The 17,045-nt window shown below is 58.5% G+C and overlaps 2 protein-coding genes across 11 annotated transcripts; both read left to right on the forward strand.

Annotated features, from left to right (window-relative positions):
* Window positions 1-1,283: 1,283 nt before the first annotated feature.
* NME4 (NME/NM23 nucleoside diphosphate kinase 4) lies at window positions 1,284-4,877 on the forward strand. 4 transcript variants are annotated; one of them, XM_024233315.3, is made up of 6 exons: window positions 1,289-1,437; window positions 3,109-3,242; window positions 3,502-3,603; window positions 3,750-3,862; window positions 4,344-4,419; window positions 4,599-4,771. In XM_024233315.3, the coding sequence occupies exons 1-6, from the start codon at window positions 1,347-1,349 to the stop codon at window positions 4,611-4,613; spliced, it is 531 nt and encodes a 176-aa protein (XP_024089083.1). In that variant the 5' UTR covers window positions 1,289-1,346; the 3' UTR covers window positions 4,614-4,771. The 4 variants fall into 4 exon arrangements, with proteins under 4 accessions (XP_024089082.1, XP_024089083.1, XP_063573201.1 ...); XM_024233314.3 differs by having other exon boundaries at window positions 1,284-1,437; window positions 4,344-4,771; XM_054533265.2 differs by lacking the exon at window positions 1,289-1,437 and adding an exon at window positions 1,486-1,739 and having other exon boundaries at window positions 4,344-4,771.
* Window positions 4,878-5,940: 1,063 nt separating this feature from the next.
* DECR2 (2,4-dienoyl-CoA reductase 2) lies at window positions 5,941-16,531 on the forward strand. 7 transcript variants are annotated; one of them, XM_054533047.2, is made up of 10 exons: window positions 5,992-6,184; window positions 6,858-6,902; window positions 9,106-9,174; window positions 10,502-10,553; window positions 11,457-11,637; window positions 14,195-14,353; window positions 14,711-14,804; window positions 14,990-15,094; window positions 15,379-15,596; window positions 15,908-16,524. In XM_054533047.2, exons 3-9 carry the CDS (start codon window positions 9,170-9,172, stop codon window positions 15,587-15,589), a joined length of 807 nt encoding a protein of 268 aa, XP_054389022.1. In that variant the 5' UTR covers window positions 5,992-6,184; window positions 6,858-6,902; window positions 9,106-9,169; the 3' UTR covers window positions 15,590-15,596; window positions 15,908-16,524.
* Window positions 16,532-17,045: the final 514 nt, after the last annotated feature.

A 17,045-nucleotide genomic window follows, 5' to 3' on the forward strand; every position in this document is an offset into this window, starting at 1 on the left:
TTGTTGGCCAGGCGTGGTGGCTCACGCCTGTAATCCCAGCACTTTGAGAGGCCAAGGCGGGTGGATCATCTGAGGCCACGAGTTTGAGACCAGCCTGGCCAACATGGCGAAACTCCGTCTCTACTAAAAATACAAAAAAACACCAGCCAGGTGTGGTGGCGACCTCCTGTAATTCCAGCTACTCGGGAGCCTGAGGCAGGAGAACTGCTTGAACCTGGGAGGCGGAGGCTGCAGTGAGCAGAGATCATGCCATTATTGCACTCCAGCCTGGGCAACAAGAGCGACACTCTGTCTAAAAACAAACAAACAAACCTCATTTGTATGTTATACACCTGCAATGGATAATTTAAATAAGAAAACAATTCCATTCACAATAGCAGCAAAAAGAACATAGGCTTGTTCAAGACTCATTAAGTAAATTCTAGCAGTGGGAGACCTAACCATTTCAAATAGTGGCTTGTGTGCTCTCTACCCCAATATTACCGTACCTGTGAATTCTGTTGGTGACAAAGTCACAGGCCCTGCAGCTATGACTGTAGCTTGTTCCTTATATCCGCAATTGAACGAATTAGAGGAATGCAGTCACATCAGAGGCCATTTGAGAATAAAGGTCGGATTTTTCCTCATTCAAATTCACAGACCAGGCTCACATCTGTAATCCCAGCACCTTGGGAAGCCAAGGCAGGAGGATTTCTTGATCCCCGGAGTTTGAGACCAGCATGGGCAACATAAGGAGGCCCCATCTCTACAAAAAATTAAAATATTAGCTGGTTGTGGTGGCGCGGGTCTGTAGTCCCGCCTACTCGTCCTGGCCGCAGAGTCAGCGTCTCCGGAGCGCCTCCTTCTCCCGCCCTGGGGCTCACGTGGGAATTTCACCCTCCATTGGAGGGGGCTCAGACCAGGGCTTCTAGACCTCCTTTTGGTCCGTGGATTTATTTTTGAGACAGAGTCTTGCTCTATGGCCCAGGCCGGAGTGCAGCGGTGCAGTCACAGCTCACTGCAGCCTCAATCTCCTGGGCTCAAGCGATCCTCCTGCCTCAGCCTCCCGAGTGGGCCTTCCTCCGTGGGAAAGCGTTAAAACGATAGTTAACGGTTGCGTCGGTATAAAGACGAATGCAATTCGAGAAGGATTCATTATTATTTTGTTTTTTCTTCTGATTTTAACAGAAATTGGCGTTGAACATTTCCACGCGCCCCGTGAGCGCCGGGCCACGGGGGTCCGGGGCGGTGGGGGGCTGCGGACAGCGTCGGCGCGGGGGCTCCCCGGCGGGCGGGGGCGGGTCTGGGGCTGGCACCGCCCTCCGCGCCCTCTCCTCGCGCCCACAGCGGCCCGCGGGCCGGGCGTCATGGGCGGCCTCTTCTGGCGCTCCGCGCTGCAGGGGCTGCGCTGCGGCCCGCGGGCCCAGGGCCCGAGCCTGCTAGCGCGGCACAGCTCGGGTGAGTGGGGCCGCGCGCCCCGGCGGGGACACGGGGGGCGGAAGGGGCGCGCGCCGCTCGGCCTTTGTCCGCGCACGTGCGGGCCGGGGTCCGACTCCCCCAGAGGCCTGGGGTCGCGGGCTGCGGGGTCCGTCCGAGTTGGGGAAGGCGCCGGCTTGCACCCGCACGCCCCTCCAGTGCCCGGCCGGCTCTGCGGCTCCTTCTCGCCTCCCCAGGCCCCAGGCTGCAGGCGCCCGGCGAGTTGGCAGCCTGGGCGGGTCCGGGGCGACCGAGGGCCCGGGAGCGAAAGGAAGGCAGAGGCGGTGAGGGGTCTCCCGGCCGGGGTGGGGGTGGGGGATGTGGGGGGGTGAGGGAGTCGGGGGGTGGGGGTGAGGGGGTGGGAGGGATGGGGAGCCGCTCCGCTGGGGCGTTCGCTGAAGGCCGAGTTAGGCCAGAATCTGACTGGGACGTCAGGCCCCAAGTCCCCGGCCCCGCCGCTGCCCGGCCCCCCCAGCTGCCACCTCACAGGACGATCCATGTCCCAGGGCTCCCTCCATCGGCTCTGAAAAGTGAGCCGCCGCCTACAATGCCCGCACCAGCCGCAGCAGAGCCCCAGGCTACACAAGGCGCCCTGCGAACTGGGTTTTGGGGGAACAAACCAACCAGGGGGTCTTCCTCCTGGCCTGGCGGGGCCCCTTTGGCTCTGTCCAGCCTCTCTGTGGGTCATACAGGGTCTGGGCTCCTCTGGAAACCAGGGACCCGATGCCGGAGGGTAGCTTGGCTCTGGAGCAGCCTGGGACTGTAGGAGGGTGAGGACGTCTTCTGTTTCCCTGGCAGCGTCCCCTCCAGAGGAGGACGGCTGGGGCGGAGCTCAGTGCTGACTCTGGGTCTGGAAGCACAGGCCTTGAAACTCCACAGCAGCACAGGCCCCGTCTCCTGGCTCGGGCAGAATCCTGCTACCTTCCCTCTTCAATCTTCAGGCCCCTTTTGTCCCTGTTTCCAGGGCTCACCTGGTGGGGAAAGTGTGTTTCACCCTGGTTCCCTGCCACTCCTTCACCTCAGACACAGGGTGGGCTCTGGGTCCTTCCTCATGTGGAAAGCCTGGGCTTCAGACCATGTGTGTCGTCATCCAGAAGGGCTGGAGTCAAAAGTGAGGCTGGAGTTTTGCAGGATCTCCAGACTTCCCTGCGGCCACTGAGCTGGGCTGTGCCTCCGTGGACCTCAGGGTGGTCCCTGAGCTGGGCTGTGCCTCCATGGACCTCAGGGTGGTTGCTGAGCTGGGCTGTGCCTCCATGGACCTCAGGGTGGTCGCTGGGCTGGCCTGTCCCTCCCTGGACCTTGAGGTGGTCCCTGAGCTGGGCTTTGCCTCCCTGGACCTCGGGGTGGTCCCTGAGCTGGGCAGTGCCTCCCTGAACCTCGGGGCGATCTCAGGCAGCTTCTGCCTCTGCTGGGAGGAGCCATGGCCCCTGGGAGAGGCTAGAAGCCCTGGGGACACATTGCCTTGGGTGTCCCTGACAGGGACTATCATGGGGGCGTTTCTGGCTGTGGGCACCATCCTTATCCCTTCCAGAGTGCCCTGCTTAGGGGCAGACACCCTGAAGCCTGGTGACCCCTGGGCTCCGGCTGGGAAACCCGGATGGTGGGGACGTGAAAGGTGAGGTGGCAGTGCCTCTGACCCCTTGCCTTTTAAAGGAGGGCCCTCCTGGACCCGGGAGCGGACCCTGGTGGCAGTGAAGCCAGATGGCGTGCAACGGCGGCTCGTTGGGGACGTGATCCAGCGCTTTGAGAGGCGGGGCTTCACACTGGTGGGGATGAAGATGCTGCAGGTAGTGGGGCTCTGGGCTTGTGGGTATCCCTGTGGGGACGGGGTTGGGGGATCCTTCTCAGTCTTTCACATCCCAGCCAGCGCTGGGGCAGGGCCTGGCTTTGGCAGTTGAAGGGGCAGTAGGGATCTATTCTGCGGTAGGGGTGCTGCCCATGCTGGTGTTATCTGCAAGGTGCCTGAGGTCAGGGCATCACAGCTGCTGTGCTAGTGCCCAGGTTTACTCTCTGCGGCTCCTCCTCCTTCCCTCTAATGCCACCCAGGCACCAGAGAGCGTCCTTGCCGAGCACTACCAGGACCTGCGGAGGAAGCCCTTCTACCCTGCCCTCATCCGCTACATGAGCTCTGGGCCTGTGGTGGCCATGGTACGGCAGGGCAGGGGTGGTGGGAGGGCCTATGGGTAAAGGGCGTGTGGGTGTGTCTTTCCCCCCAGCAAAGGGAGGGGCCCTGGATTGAGCCCAGGGGCCCTTGGTGTTCCCCACTTCTCCCCAACCATTATCTCTCGCTGCAGGTCTGGGAAGGGTACAATGTTGTCCGCGCCTCGAGGGCCATGATTGGACACACCGACTCGGCTGAGGCTGCCCCAGGAACCATAAGGGGTGACTTCAGCGTCCACATCAGCAGGTACGGGGGTCCTGATACACCAGGCTGCTGCTGGGGGCAAGGAGGGCCATCACTTGGGGTGGTGGCAGATCCACGAGACCTGGCTGTCTTGCTGTGCTAGGATGAAGCCAAGTGGGACGTGACAGCTCACACTGGTGAGAGCTGCGTTCTCCCAGGGCACACAGGGCAATGAGGTGTTCCCTTTGTGTTGTGTGTACCGTGCCATCGTTGCCTGTTACCTGACACCCCAAGGGGTTGGCAAGGGGCAACTTTGGGGGAAATGAGGCTCCCAAAAGCTGGGGCCTGGGCGGGTCCACGAGGCTGTAAGAGGCCGAGGCCAGGCTGGAACCCGGTTTCCCAGCTCCACTGTTACTCCTTCCCTGTCTGCAGTCACAGGCTTGCTCCCCTAGACAGAGGGCAACAGGGGAGCAGCAGGTGGTCCCTGGGACTCCTCAGGGTGCACATGAAGCCTGAGCCTCACATTGCTCCTGTCCTGGCACAGGAACGTCATCCACGCCAGCGACTCCGTGGAGGGGGCCCAGCGGGAGATCCAGCTGTGGTTCCAGAGCAGTGAGCTGGTGAGCTGGGCAGACGGGGGCCAGCACAGCAGCATCCACCCAGCCTGAGGCTCAAGCTGCCCTTACCACCCCATCCCCCACGCAGGACCAACTACCTCCATCAGCAAGAACCCAAGCCCACATCCAAACCTGCCTGTCCCAAACCACTTACTTTCCTGTTCACCTCTGCCCCACCCCAGCCCAGAGGAGTTTGAGCCACCAACTTCAGTGCCTTTCTGTACCCCAAGCCAGCACAAGATTGGACCAATCCTTTTTGCACCAGAGTGCCGGACAACCTTTGTGGTGGGGGGGTCTTCACGTTATCGTAATCTCTCCTCTAAAGGGGAGGCATTAAAATTCACTGTGCCCAGCAGATGGGTGGTACACTAATTATGACTTCCGCCAACTCTGAGGTAGAAATGACGCTTTTATGCAAGTTGTAAGGAGTTGAACAGTAAAGATGAAGTTTTGCACACCTAGTTCCATAACGTTGTTGGATGTATGAGCCAGGCAGGGGTCCAGAGACCACCAGCCTGCAATCCGGAGAACCCAAGCTAGGCGCGAGCCGGTGCTGTGATCCCGCCAAAGGAGGAGCTGCCTTCCCCGGGAAGGGGCAGAAAGGGGCCGGCGGACTGAGGCCACCCAGCGCAGAAAGAGCCTGGCAGCCTTTACTGTAGCGGTGGCGGCTCTATCACGCCCCTGAAGCCGCTGGCCCGCGGGTGTGTCCAGCTCAGGAGCGGCCCTGCATGTTTTTCCCCCGTGGCCGTCGCGGACCCCCGTCTTCCAACAGTGGTGCGGGCGGGGCGCCCCGTCCTGGGTTCGCGGCATAGCCCCGCCCGGGCCCCCACGCGGAACAGAAGTACCGGGCCCCTTTTTTTTTTTGAGACGGAGTCTCGCTCTGTCGCCCAGGATAGAGTGTAGTGGCGAGATCTCGGCTCACTGCAACCTCCGCCTCCCGGGTTCAAGCGATTCTCCTGCCTCAGCCTCCTGAGTAGATGGGACTACAGGCACCAGCCACAACGCCCGGCTAATTTCTGTATTTTTAGTAAAGACGGGGTTTCACCATGTTGTCCAGGATGGTCTCGAACTCCTGACCTCGTGACCCGCCCGCCTCGGCCTCCCAAAGTGCTAGGATTACAAGTGTGAGCCACCCCGCCCGGCCCCGGACCCTTCTTTATTGGCCTCAAAACGGGTCATTTTGGGAAGCGGCGCGGGGCCGGCCGCGCTTTCCTGGGCCCCGGCCCTCCCCACGGTGTTTACGGGGAGGCTTACGGGGAGGCGAACGGGGAGCCCAGAGGCTGCGAGCCTGGCCTGGACCCAGGAGCCAGGGGTATCCTATCCCACAAGTCTTGGAGGCTCTGAACGCGGCGCTGACGCCGAATACTTGTGAAAAAAACTCACGGAGGACACCCGCAGACCGCCGGGCTTCCGCCGCGGGAACCGCCCCCCCCGCCCCGCACTGCGCCTGCGCCTGCGCCTGCGCCTCGCGCGCCGACTTCCAGTCCCAGCAGGCCGCGCGCGGGGGCGGGGCTTCCGGGGAGAATTGGGGGAGGGGCGGGGCCTCCGGGAAGCCATCAGAGGAGGGGCGGGGCGTCCGGGGAGTGGGGCGGGGCTCCCGGTTCCAGGAGAGTTCGCAGCTGCGCGCCGGGTCCTGGAGGCTGAGGCAGCTCTCGCCCGTTGTCCCCGCAGTCCCCGAGGCGAGCGCCATGGCCCAGCCGCCGCCCGACGTGGAGGGGGACGACTGTCTCCCCGCGTACCGCCACCTCTTCTGCCCGGACCTGCTGCGGTGAGCGGGGCCTGGGAAGCGGGCGCAGCCTCGGTGCAGGGTCCGGTCCGCGGGCGCCGGCGTCCCCACGTGGTCCCCAAGGGCTCGTGTGTTAGGAAACCTGTCTCGCCCGGCTCCTTTCTTTCTTTTTTCTTTTTTTTTTTTTTTTTTTTGAGACGGAATCTCGCTCTGTCACCCAGGCTGGAGTGCAGTGGCACGATCTCCGCTCACTGCAACCTGTGCCTCCCGGGTTCCAGCGATTCTCCTGCCTCAGCCCGGCTAATTTTTTGTATTTTTAGTAGAGAGGGGGTGTCACCGTGTTGGTCAGGCTCTTCTCGAACTCCTGACCTCAGGTGATCCACCCGCCTCGGCTTCCCAAAGTGCTGGGATTTACAGGCTTGAGCCACCGAGCCCGGCCCAACCTGGCCTCTTTCTTAACAGAAAATTTTAGGTTGAAATCATTTTTCCGGAAGACCCAGAAGGCCCAGGAATGCCAGGTTTTGCCCAGCAGCTCTTCATTTTCCTGCAAACGCCTTGGTGTTCACAAGAGAAGGCAGCCCGGGCAAAGGTCGATCCTCCCCGGTCACCTGCCCTCACTCGGCTAATGGGCGGATCCTTTTGTTTTTTTTTTCCTTTTCTTTTTTTCGATTGGCAACATTTTCAAGTTTCTATTAAAATTTTGATCTTTTGCCAGGAGCAGTGGCTCACGTCTGTAATCCCAGCGCTTTGGGAGGCCGAGGTGGGTAGATCACCTGAGGTCCGGAGTTCGAGACCAGCCTGGCCAACATGGTGAAACCCCGTCTCTGCTAAAAATACAAAAAATTAGCCGGGTGTGGTGGTGCACACCTGTAATCCCAACTACTTGGGAGGCCGAGGCAGGAGAATCGCTTGAACTCGGGAGGTGGAGGTTGCAGTGAGCCAAGATTGCGCCATTGCACTGGGCAGCAAGAGTGAAACTCCATGTCAAAAAAAGAAAAAAAAATTTTTTTAAATTATGTTCTCCAAGGACAGGTATTGACAATTCTCTTTGAGTGTTCTGCAGTAAAAAAAATTTCTTTTTGAAACGGAGTCTCATTCTGGGTTCAAGCAATTCTTCTGCCTCAGCCTCCCAATTCTCCTGCTTCAGCCTCAGTGCGCCCAAGTGGGACTATAGGTGCACGCCACCACGCTGGGCTAATTGTATTTCTAGTAGAGGTGAGGTTTCACCGTGTTGGTCAGGCTGGTCTGGAACTCCTGGCCTCAGATGATCCACCTGCCTCGGCTTCCCAAAGTGCTGGGATTACAGGAGTGAGACACTGCACCTGGCCCAAAATTAATCTTTAATAATTAAGAATAGGAAAGGCAACTTGGAGCTCTGCAAAAGTAGGAGATTGCCATCCATCTGGTACAATTTGTGCCAGTCATACCAATCAGTACACATTTAATACGTACAAGAAAATCTCTAATAAATAAAAAAGCCATATTATCCTGACCTAGCTTGCTGAATCTCAGGAATCATATTTGATATTAGTGCCATGCAGGGCTTAGGAGAGAGGAAATTATAACCTCTATCTTGTTTAAGCCAGGGTATTTTTCTCTCTTCTATCTACTTCTGTCAATTTTTGTCAAAAGACAACAAAATACACTTTCCCCCACTGCACTTTGCAAGTTTGTGTCAGCACAAGTTCAGGACCAGCCTGAGCAACAAAACGATACCCCTCTCTAGAAAAATAGATGAAAAATTAGCTGGGCACGCTGGCATGCACCTGTAGTCCCAGCTACTTGGGAGGCTGAAGCAGGAGGATCCTTCTTGCCCAAGAGGTCAAGGCGGCAGTGAGCCGTGATGGTGCCACTGCACTCCAGCCTGGACAACGTAGCAAGAACCTGTCTCAAAATAAATAAATAGGCCTGGTGTGGTGGCTCATGCCTGTAATCCCAGCACTTTGGGAGGCAGAGGCGGGTGGATCACGAGGTCAGGAGATCGAGACCATCCTGGCTAACACGGTGAAACCTCGTCTCTACTAAAAAATACAAAAAAATTAGCCGGGCATCGTGGCGGGCGCCTGTAGTCCCAGCTACTCGGGAGGCTGAGGCAGGAGAATGGCGTGAACCCGGGAGGCGGAGTTTGCAGTGAGCCTAGATCGTGCCACTGCACTCCAGCCTGGGCGACAGAGCGAGACTCCATCTCAAAAAAAATTAAAAAAATAAAAAAATACTATAACTTTATGAATTTTCATTTTATTTATTTATTTATTTATTTTTGAAGACCATGTTTTGCTGTTGTCACCCAGGCTGGAGTGCAGTGGCGTGATCTCGGCTCACCACAACGTCCGCCTCCCAGGTTCAAGTGATTCTTCTACCTCAGCCTCCCGAGTAGCTGGGATTACAGGCATGCGCCACCACACCCGGCTAATTTTTTGTATTTTTAGTAGAGACGGGGTTTCTCCATGTTGGTCAGGCTGGTCTCGAACTCCCGACCTCAGGTGATCCGCCCGCCTTGGCCTCCTAAAGTGCTGTGATTACAGGTGTGAGCCACGGCACCCGGCCGAATTTTCCTTTTAAATCATTATCGTATAGCAATATGGGGGGTGTATTTTAACAGGGCTCTTTTATTTTTTATTTATTTTTATTTTATTTTATTTATACATATTTTTTGAGATGGAGTCTCGCTCTTTTGCCCAGGCTGGAGTGCAGTGGTGCGATCTCAGCTCACTGCAGCATCCGCCTCCCGGGTTCAAGCTATTCTCCTGCCTCAGCCGCCCAAGTAGCTGGGATTACAGGCACCCACTACCACGCCCAGCTGATTTTTGTATTTTTAGTATAGACAGGGTTTTACCATATTGTCCAAGCTGGTCTCGATTTCCTGATCTTGTGGCCCACCCACCTTGGCCTTCCAAAGTGCTGGGAGCCACCGGCCCGGCCCAATAGGGCTCTTTTAAAAGAGCCTCCTTTTTTATTCTCAGGGACAAAGTGGCCTTCATCACAGGTGGCGGCTCTGGGATTGGGTTCCGGATTGCTGAGATTTTCATGCGGTGAGACTGCTCTGTGTCCCTTCCCTGCTCCTCGCTTCTCCCTGCCTGGGCCCTGCTGGATGCCTGACCCCTGGCAAGACGTTGGTGGGAGGTAGATGTCCCCTGCTCAGCTACCCGACAGGATCCAGGTGCCTGCCAGAGGGACTGGGGAGGGGTCTAGGATTGCCCTGGGGAGAGTCAGGACTTCGAGGCTCCTACAGGTCAGTGGAGATTGTGTGGCTCTGGTCTGGGGCCTGCTGGGACCTCGAGAGTCAGGGCTGTGTCAGGCCCCAGGGCTGGCGCCCTGCAGAGCACATTTTCTCTTGGGACACAATTATGTGGCTTCAGGCCAGGGTCAGCAACTTATCCCACCTGACAGTGGCTAGAGTTAGGCTGGGGTGGGGGTGAGGGACCCTTCCTCAGTTCCGCTGAGGCCCCTGCTTTTCAGACCAGAAAGGTGAGTCCCACAGGAAGAGATTTGGCCGTTCCACTGGTGGCTCTGTGCTCAGGGCATCTGAGGACCAGATGGGACATTGCAGCTCCAGTGGGACCTGCCTGGCAGGGGTAGCTACCTTTATGGTTATTGTGGGCAAGCAACCCCCGAACCAGAAGAGCCGAGAAACCAAAGAACAAGGCAGACAGATCCCGTTTGTCCGTGTCGGGTGATTTTCCCGGGGAATTTATGGGCAGAAGCGTAGTCTTGGGTGGCTGTGAGACAGGCGTCTCCATGCTGTTACCCTCAGGCCCAGGGCTTCTATACCACAGGGAAAGGGGTCCCGCTTCAGAGGGAGTGTGTAGGAATTCGTTTCGGAGAACATCAAGGTTGTTTTGACCTAAGGGCAGGACTTAACTTTGTGCTCTTTCGCAAGAACAGTAGATAAAGGTGGAAATCCTAGCGGCATTCCTGGAACCGGGGTTCACAGAGGCCAACGTGGTGGATTCGCATCCACGTGGTCAGGAAGGGGAGCAGGGAGCACCCCGCTTCAGAACGGTCCTCCACGCCAGCCCCACAGGGAGAAGGGGGTGGAGGATGTGGGCCCAGCAGGCCCCAGGCAGATGTGTGGGCTGGGCCTCTGTGGCTCACAGCTGTCTCTGTACCTGGTGTTTGGGGCAGGACCCACAGGCCTGTGCGGTGGGATGTCCCATGCCAGAAACCCCGGGGTGGGCACCACCTGAGGTCCCTCCAGAGTTCCTCAGTCCTGTTCACGCTCCTGTGCCCTCTGCCAGCCGGGCCTTCAGCCCTGGACTGGTACTTCCGCCTGAGAGACTCCTGCCCAGCAGCTGGGCAGATGCCCCCTGGGAGTGCCCCTCTCCCACATTGTCCTCACACCTGCTTCTGGTTTTGCAGGCACGGCTGCCATACGGTGATTGCCAGTAGGAGCCTGCCGCGAGTGCTGACGGTGAGAGGGCCTCTCCCATGGTCCCCTGTGCGGGTGGCTGTGGGGGTGCTGGGCCTGGGCCAGGAGGGTCCAGAGGCTAAGGGGATGTTGGCACCAAAACTTTTTTTTTGAGACGGGAGTCTCACTCTGTCACCCAGGCTGGAGTGCGGTGGTGCGATCTTGGCTCACTGCAGCCTCCGCCTCCCAGGTTCAAGCGATTCTCCTGCCTCAGCCTCCGGAGTAGCTGGGACTACAGGCGCCCGCCACCACGCCTGGCTAATTTTTGCATTTTTTTGGTAGAGATGGGGTTTCACCATGTTGACCAGGCTGGTCTCAAACTCCTGACCTCAAGTGATCCGCCCACCTCAACCTCCCAAAGTGCCAGGATTATAGGTGTGAACCACTGTGCCCGGCTGGCACCAAAACTTGCACCTATCCTAAATATGGAGCTTCAGTGTAAGTGGCCTCCCAGAGACATCTTTGACTTTTGAAAAAATCTAGTTATTGGGTCCTGGGAGGGACCTTCCTGTTTGGGGGTAATGTGGCCCCAAGAAAGATCTCTGGGCTCACCTGGGTTATTTAGGTGGTCCGTGCGTCCCACCCGCTGGGAGGAGACTCTCCTGGGAGGAGAGTCTCACCTGTGCCACCTCTGCTCTGCAGCAGGGGCAGGACATGGTGACAGTGGCCTGGAGGGCAATGCAGAGGGAGGATTCTAGGACAGGTGGCAGGTTGGGGGAGAGCGTGGCAGGTTGGGGGAGAGCGTGGCAGGTGGGGGGAGAGCGTGGCAGGTTCCCACAAACATCCACTGGGGTCGTGGGCACTCGCAGGCTGTGCTTCCCCAGAGTGGGGTCCAGCAGCAAACCCAGGGTCCCCGTGGAACCCGGAAGCATCGTCCTCTGCAGATTCCAAAGGCCTTTTCTCCAGGCCGAGGCTGCAGGGCTGCTGTCTGCCTCTTTACCTGGCTTCCAGGCCGCCAGGAAGCTGGCTGGGGCCACTGGCCGGCGCTGCCTCCCTCTCTCTATGGACGTCCGAGCACCCCCAGCTATCGTGGCCGCTGTGGACCAGGCTCTGAAGGAGTTTGGCAGAATCGACATTCTCATTAACTGTGAGTCGGTGCTGAGTGAGGTTGGTGGCTTCTCACAGGTTGGTGGTACCGTTTGGAGGCCCTAGAACTCTGGTCCTGGGGTGGGGACCGTGCCAGGGAACCTAGCTGCCTGCCCTGGGGTGGGCTGCACCCCATCCAGGTACCTGAGGCCAAGACTCAGGCTCCGGCCCCCTGTCTCCGGGCCTCTGTCTCCGGCCCCCTGTCTCCGGGCCTCTGTCTCCGGCCCCCTGTCTCCGGGCCTCTGTCTCCGGCCCCCTGTCTCCGGGCCTCTGTCTCCGGCCCCCTGTCTCCGGTCCCGTCTCCGGCCCTCTGTCTCTGGGCCCTCTGTCTCTGGGCCTCTGTCTCTGGGCCTCTGTCTCCGGCCCCCTGTCTCCAGGCCTCTGTCTCCGCTCCTCTGTCTCCGGGCCTCTGTCTCCGGGCCTCTGTCTCCGGCCCCCTGTCTCCAGGCCTCTGTCTCCGCGCCTCTGTCTCTGGGCCTCTGTCTCCGGGCCTCTGTCTCCGGCCTCCTGTCTCCGCGCCTCTGTCTCCGGCCTCCTGTCTCCGGCCCTCTGTCTCCGGCCCCCTGTCTCCGGCCCTCTGTCTCCGGCCCCCTGTCTCCGGCCCCCTGTCTCCGGGCCTCTGTCTCCGGCCCCCTGTCTCCGGCCCCGTGTCTCCGGGCCTCTGTCTCCGGCCCCCGTCTCCGTCCCTCTGTCTCCAGCCCTCTGTCTCTGGCCCTCTGTCTCCGGCCTGACTCAGCTTCTCTGGGTGGCAGCAGGTCAGCACAGCTGCGGCCCAAGTGGACGCCATGAACACGGCTGAACGGCAGAGTCGGGTGCCCTTGTGTCCTGAAATTCCCTCTTAGAAAAAAAGTAATAGCCTTTTTTTTTTTTTTTTTTTTTTTTTAGACAGCATCTCACTCTGTCACCCAGGCTGGTGTGATCATGGCTCACTGCAGCCTCCACCTTCTGGGCTCAAGCCATCCTCCTGCCCCAGCCTCCTGAGTAGCTGGGACTACAGACGTGTGCCATCATGCCTGGCTAATTTTTGTATTTTTTATTTTTAGTAGAGACAGGGTCTTACTGTGTGTTGCCCAGGCCAGTCTCAAACTTCTAGGCTCAAGCAGTCTTCCTGCCTTGGCCTCCCAAAATGCTGGGATTACAGGCAAGAGTCATCAATAAAATAAAAGCCCGGCCTAGCTTTTTTTTTTTTTTTTTTAGACAGAGTTTCGCTCTTGTTACCCAGGCTGGAGTACCGTGGTGCAATCTCAGCTTACTGCACCCTCTGCCTCCCGGGTTCAAGCAATTCCCCCGTCTCAGCCTCCCGAGTAGCTGGGATTACAGGCGCCCGCCACCACACCTGGCTAATTTTTGTATTTTTAGTAGAGATGGGGTTTCGTCATATTGTTTAGACTGGTCTCGAACTCCTGATCTCAGGTGGTCCGCCTGCCTTGGCCTCCGAAAGTGCTGGGATTACAGGCGTGAGTTGCCGCGCCCGGCCCCCAGCTTTTATTTTAATTTTTTTATTTTTTATTTTTATTGATTTTTATTTTTATTTTTTGAGATGGAGTCTTGCTCTGTCGCCCAGGCTGGAGTGCAGTGGTGCAATCTTGGCTCACCGCAAGCTCTGCCTCCCGGGTTCACGCCATTCTCCTGCCTCAGCCCCCTAGTAGCTGGGACTACAGGCGCCCGCCACCACGCCTGGCTAACTTTTTGTATTTTTACTAAAGACGGGGTTTCACCATGTTAGCCAGGATGGTCTTGATCTCCTGACCTCGTGATCTGCCCGCCTCGGCCTCCCAAAGTGCTGGGATTACCGGCGTGAGCCACCGCGCCCAGCCGATTTTTTTTTAATCACAGTTTTAGGTTTATAGAATAATTAATAGTACATGGAATTCCATACTCCCACCTACACAGTTTTCCCTGTTAACATCTTGCGTTTGTTACAATTGATGAACCAACATTGGTTTCGCTCTGCAGAAATTCCCTTTTAAAAACATCCTGTGTATTAGTTTCCCTGGGCTAACAGAGTACTACAACCTGTGTGGCTAAAACAACCGAAATATAATCTCCCAGTTCTGGAGGCAGAACGTCCAAAGGGGAAGGCGTTGGCAGAGCTGTGCTCTCTGAAGGCCCCGGGGGAGAGCCTGTTCCTGCCTTCTGCATGGCTTCCGGTACTGCCATAGCCCTTGGCCCTCCCGGGCTCGGAGACCGTCGCTGTTCTGTCTGCCACTGTCTTCATGTGGCATGTGTCTGTGTGTCCTCTTTCCTTGTTATAAGGATGCCGGTCATTGGATTTAGGGCTCCCCCTAATTCGTTGTGACTTCAGTGTAATTCGATTATTTCTGCAACCCATCCCATTTCCAAACAAGGCCACAGTCGCAGGTACCTCGGAGCCAGGGCTCAGCATGTCTTCTTTTCTCGGGGACACAGGGCAGCCAGGACACCCATCTTGCTTTGGTCATTTTGGAAATTTTCCTAGGGCATGGGTCTCCTCCCTGTGCGACAGGGCACCTGGGCTCCCTCCTGCACCCTCCCGTCTGCCCACCTGGCCACCACCCACTTGGCATCCCTCTCCCCAGGCTCCAGCAGCTCCTGCGGTCTCCCATTCTGCAGGTGCAGCCGGGAACTTCCTGTGCCCCGCCGGCGCCTTGTCCTTCAACGCCTTCAAGACCGTGATGGACATCGACACCAGCGGCACCTTCAACGTGTCTCGTGTGCTCTACGAGAAGTTCTTCCGGGTGGGTGTCCTCCCAGCGGGGGCCTCCCCCTGACAGCCACCCGCTCACTGCCCCGTGGCCTCCCCCTGACGGCCGCCCGCTCCCTGCCCCGTGGCCTCCCCATTAGGCCGCCCGCTCCCTGCCCCGTGGCCTCCCCCTGACGGCCGCCCGCTCCCTGCCCCGTGGCCTCCCCATTAGGCCGCCCGCTCCCTGCCCCGTGGCCTCCCCATTAGGCCGCCCGCTCCCTGCCCCGTGGCCTCCCCCTGACGGCCGCCCGCTCCCTGCCCCGTGGCCTCCCCCTCACGGCCGCCCGCTCACTGTTCCGTGGCCTCCCCCTGACGGCCGCCCGCTCACTGCCCCGGGCCTTGTGTGTTGCAGGACCACGGAGGGGTGATTGTGAACATCACTGCCACCCTGGGGAACCGGGGGCAGGCACTGCAGGTGCACGCAGGCTCCGCCAAGGCCGCTGTGGGTATGACCACCCCCCCGCCCAGGTTTGCCCACCTGGGTCCCCAATGGGCCGTCTGCTTCCATCCCAGGAGGCCAGCAGTCTCCACGTGAAGCTGAGCCCAGCTGCAGGCAGCAAGGCCTGGCCTTGGCCCTGAGCCCTCGCAGAGGGCAGAGCGGCCCCTTCATATCCAATTTTCTCCCATGCAGACGCGATGACACGGCACTTGGCTGTGGAGTGGGGTCCCCAAAACATCCGCGTCAACAGCCTCGCCCCTGGCCCCATCAGTGGCACGGAGGGGCTCCGGCGACTGGGTAAGGCTCTCAGGGAGCCCAGGCCTCCCACATATTCTCCCCTGGGGCACAGGGTGCCCATGAAGCTTCCAGAACCTTGGCAGGGGGTATGTTGAAAAGCCCTGTGCTGGTTCCATGGTGGCAACTATGTTCTGTGTCTGGCCTGATCCTGCTCCATGCTGGGCCTTGCTGACACTGACTGTGTCCTTGCTGTTCCCAGGTGCCTCTCAGGGAATGAGCTGGGGGAGAGGGGAGGGTGCTGGGTCTTGGGGCTCATGGGGCCTGAGTCTTCTGCTGCCCTCCAGGTGGCCCTCAGGCCAGCCTGAGCACCAGGGTCACTGCCAGCCCGCTGCAGAGGCTGGGGAACAAGACCGAGATTGCCCACAGCGTGCTCTACCTGGCCAGCCCTCTGGCTTCCTACGTGACGGGGGCCGTGCTGGTGGCCGATGGCGGGGCATGGTTGACGTTCCCAAACGATGTCAAAGGGCTGGCGGATTTCGCATCCTTCTCTGCTAAGCTCTAGGTGAGTTACCACTCCCGCTTCTTGGGATCATCTGTGTCCTTGGACGCTGGTCACTGCATGGGCAGGTCTCTGCGGGACCCATGGGGCTGGCGTCTCCTTTGTCCCCATCCTCCCGGCCCCTGTGCCAGCCTGGCCACACATGGGTGCTGCCCAGTGGGGCTGGGCAGGAGGCGGGCACTGGTGCGCTTGCTCTTCTGTAACGGCCTCGGCCTCTGCCGGCATTTCTGGCAGGTGCTGGGTGGCTGAGGCAGCCGAGGTGTTTTAGGAGGAAGCCGTCCTCAGCCGGCTACTAAGTTCTGAAACTCCTGCAGGAATCTTCCGGCCACTGCTTCCCGCTGCCTCACACAGCCAGGTGGAGAGCACCAATCTGAACCAGCAATGCCTGCAGCCCAGCCCCTCCTCTGAACACTCAGCTATTACTGTGCTTTCCCTCCCCACGGCCCCAACTCCAGGGCAGGAGCAACTGGACAGTGGGCCTGGCCCGTGGAGCTGCCACGAAGGTGCCGGAGGGCCAGGTGCCACGCAGGTGTCTGAGGGCCAGGTGCCATGCAGGTGTCTGAGGACCAGGTGCCACGCAGGTGGTGGGGGTACAGACGATGCTGGGATGTCCCCTGCCCCATGGTCAAGGGTGTCCTGCCTACCTGGGTCCAGGGCCTGAGGGAGCCACATGGATCCTGAGACTTGTGTTCTCTTGGTTGAAAACACTGAGGTGCTCCCATCTGTGCGTGGCCCATGAGCTGGGACGGTCCTCCACCTGCCCACAAGTTCCGCCTCTCTGTCTCTGCACCACCTGTTTGCATAAACACACTTTGCTACAATCTTGCTAGTGCATTTTCTTAAAAGATAATCTATTTACTGTAAAAATAAATTGGACTTTGCAAAAGCTTTTAGAAGGAAAAGAAAGAGGATTAAAGAGAATTGCTGGTGATCCTGTCGTTTAGGGGTTGTGTTTCCTTTCTGTCTTTTCTGTGATGTTTACTTACTAGTAGTAGTATTTTTCTTTTTTTTTTTTTTTTTTTGAGATGGCGTCTCGCTCTGTCACCCAGGCTGGAGTGCAGTGGCGCAATCTCGGCTCACTGCAAGCTCCGCCTCCTGGGTTCACGCCATTCTCCTGCCTCAGCCTCCGGAGTAGCTGGGACTACAGGTGCCCACCACCACGCCCGGCTAATTTTTGTATTTTTAGTAGAGATGGGTTTTCACCTTATTAGCCAGGATGGTCTCGATCTCCTGACCTCGTGATCCGCCCGCCTTGGCCTCCCAAAGTGCTGGGATTACAGGCGTGAGCCACTGCGCCTGGCCTTATTTTTTATTTATTTTTTTATTTGTTTATTTTTTGAGATGGAGTCTCGCTCTGTCGCCCAGGCCGGAGTGCAGTGGCGCTATCTCGGCTCACTGCAAGCTCCACCTCCCGGGTTCATGCTATTCTCCTGCCTCAGCCTCCCTAGTAGC

The sequence above is a fragment of the Pongo abelii genome, chromosome 18, assembly GCF_028885655.2.
Source record: "Pongo abelii isolate AG06213 chromosome 18, NHGRI_mPonAbe1-v2.0_pri, whole genome shotgun sequence".
NCBI classification, from domain to species: Eukaryota; Metazoa; Chordata; class Mammalia; order Primates; family Hominidae; genus Pongo; species Pongo abelii.

Excerpts from the sequence above, each read along its gene's own strand:
- NME4 (XM_024233314.3), top strand. The coding sequence starts at position 1,347 with ATGGGCGGCCTCTTCTGGCGCTCCGCGCTGCAGGGGCTGCGCTGCGGC. Across the intron at positions 1,438-3,108 it reads GCTAGCGCGGCACAGCTCGG|GAGGGCCCTCCTGGACCCGG; the intron begins GTGAGTGGGGCC and ends TGCCTTTTAAAG. Across the intron at positions 3,604-3,749 it reads CTGGGCCTGTGGTGGCCATG|GTCTGGGAAGGGTACAATGT; the intron begins GTACGGCAGGGC and ends CTCTCGCTGCAG.
- DECR2 (XM_054533043.2), top strand. The coding sequence starts at position 6,105 with ATGGCCCAGCCGCCGCCCGACGTGGAGGGGGACGACTGTCTCCCCGCG. Across the intron at positions 9,175-10,501 it reads ATTGCTGAGATTTTCATGCG|GCACGGCTGCCATACGGTGA; the intron begins GTGAGACTGCTC and ends CTGGTTTTGCAG. Across the intron at positions 14,805-14,989 it reads CTCCGCCAAGGCCGCTGTGG|ACGCGATGACACGGCACTTG; the intron begins GTATGACCACCC and ends TCTCCCATGCAG.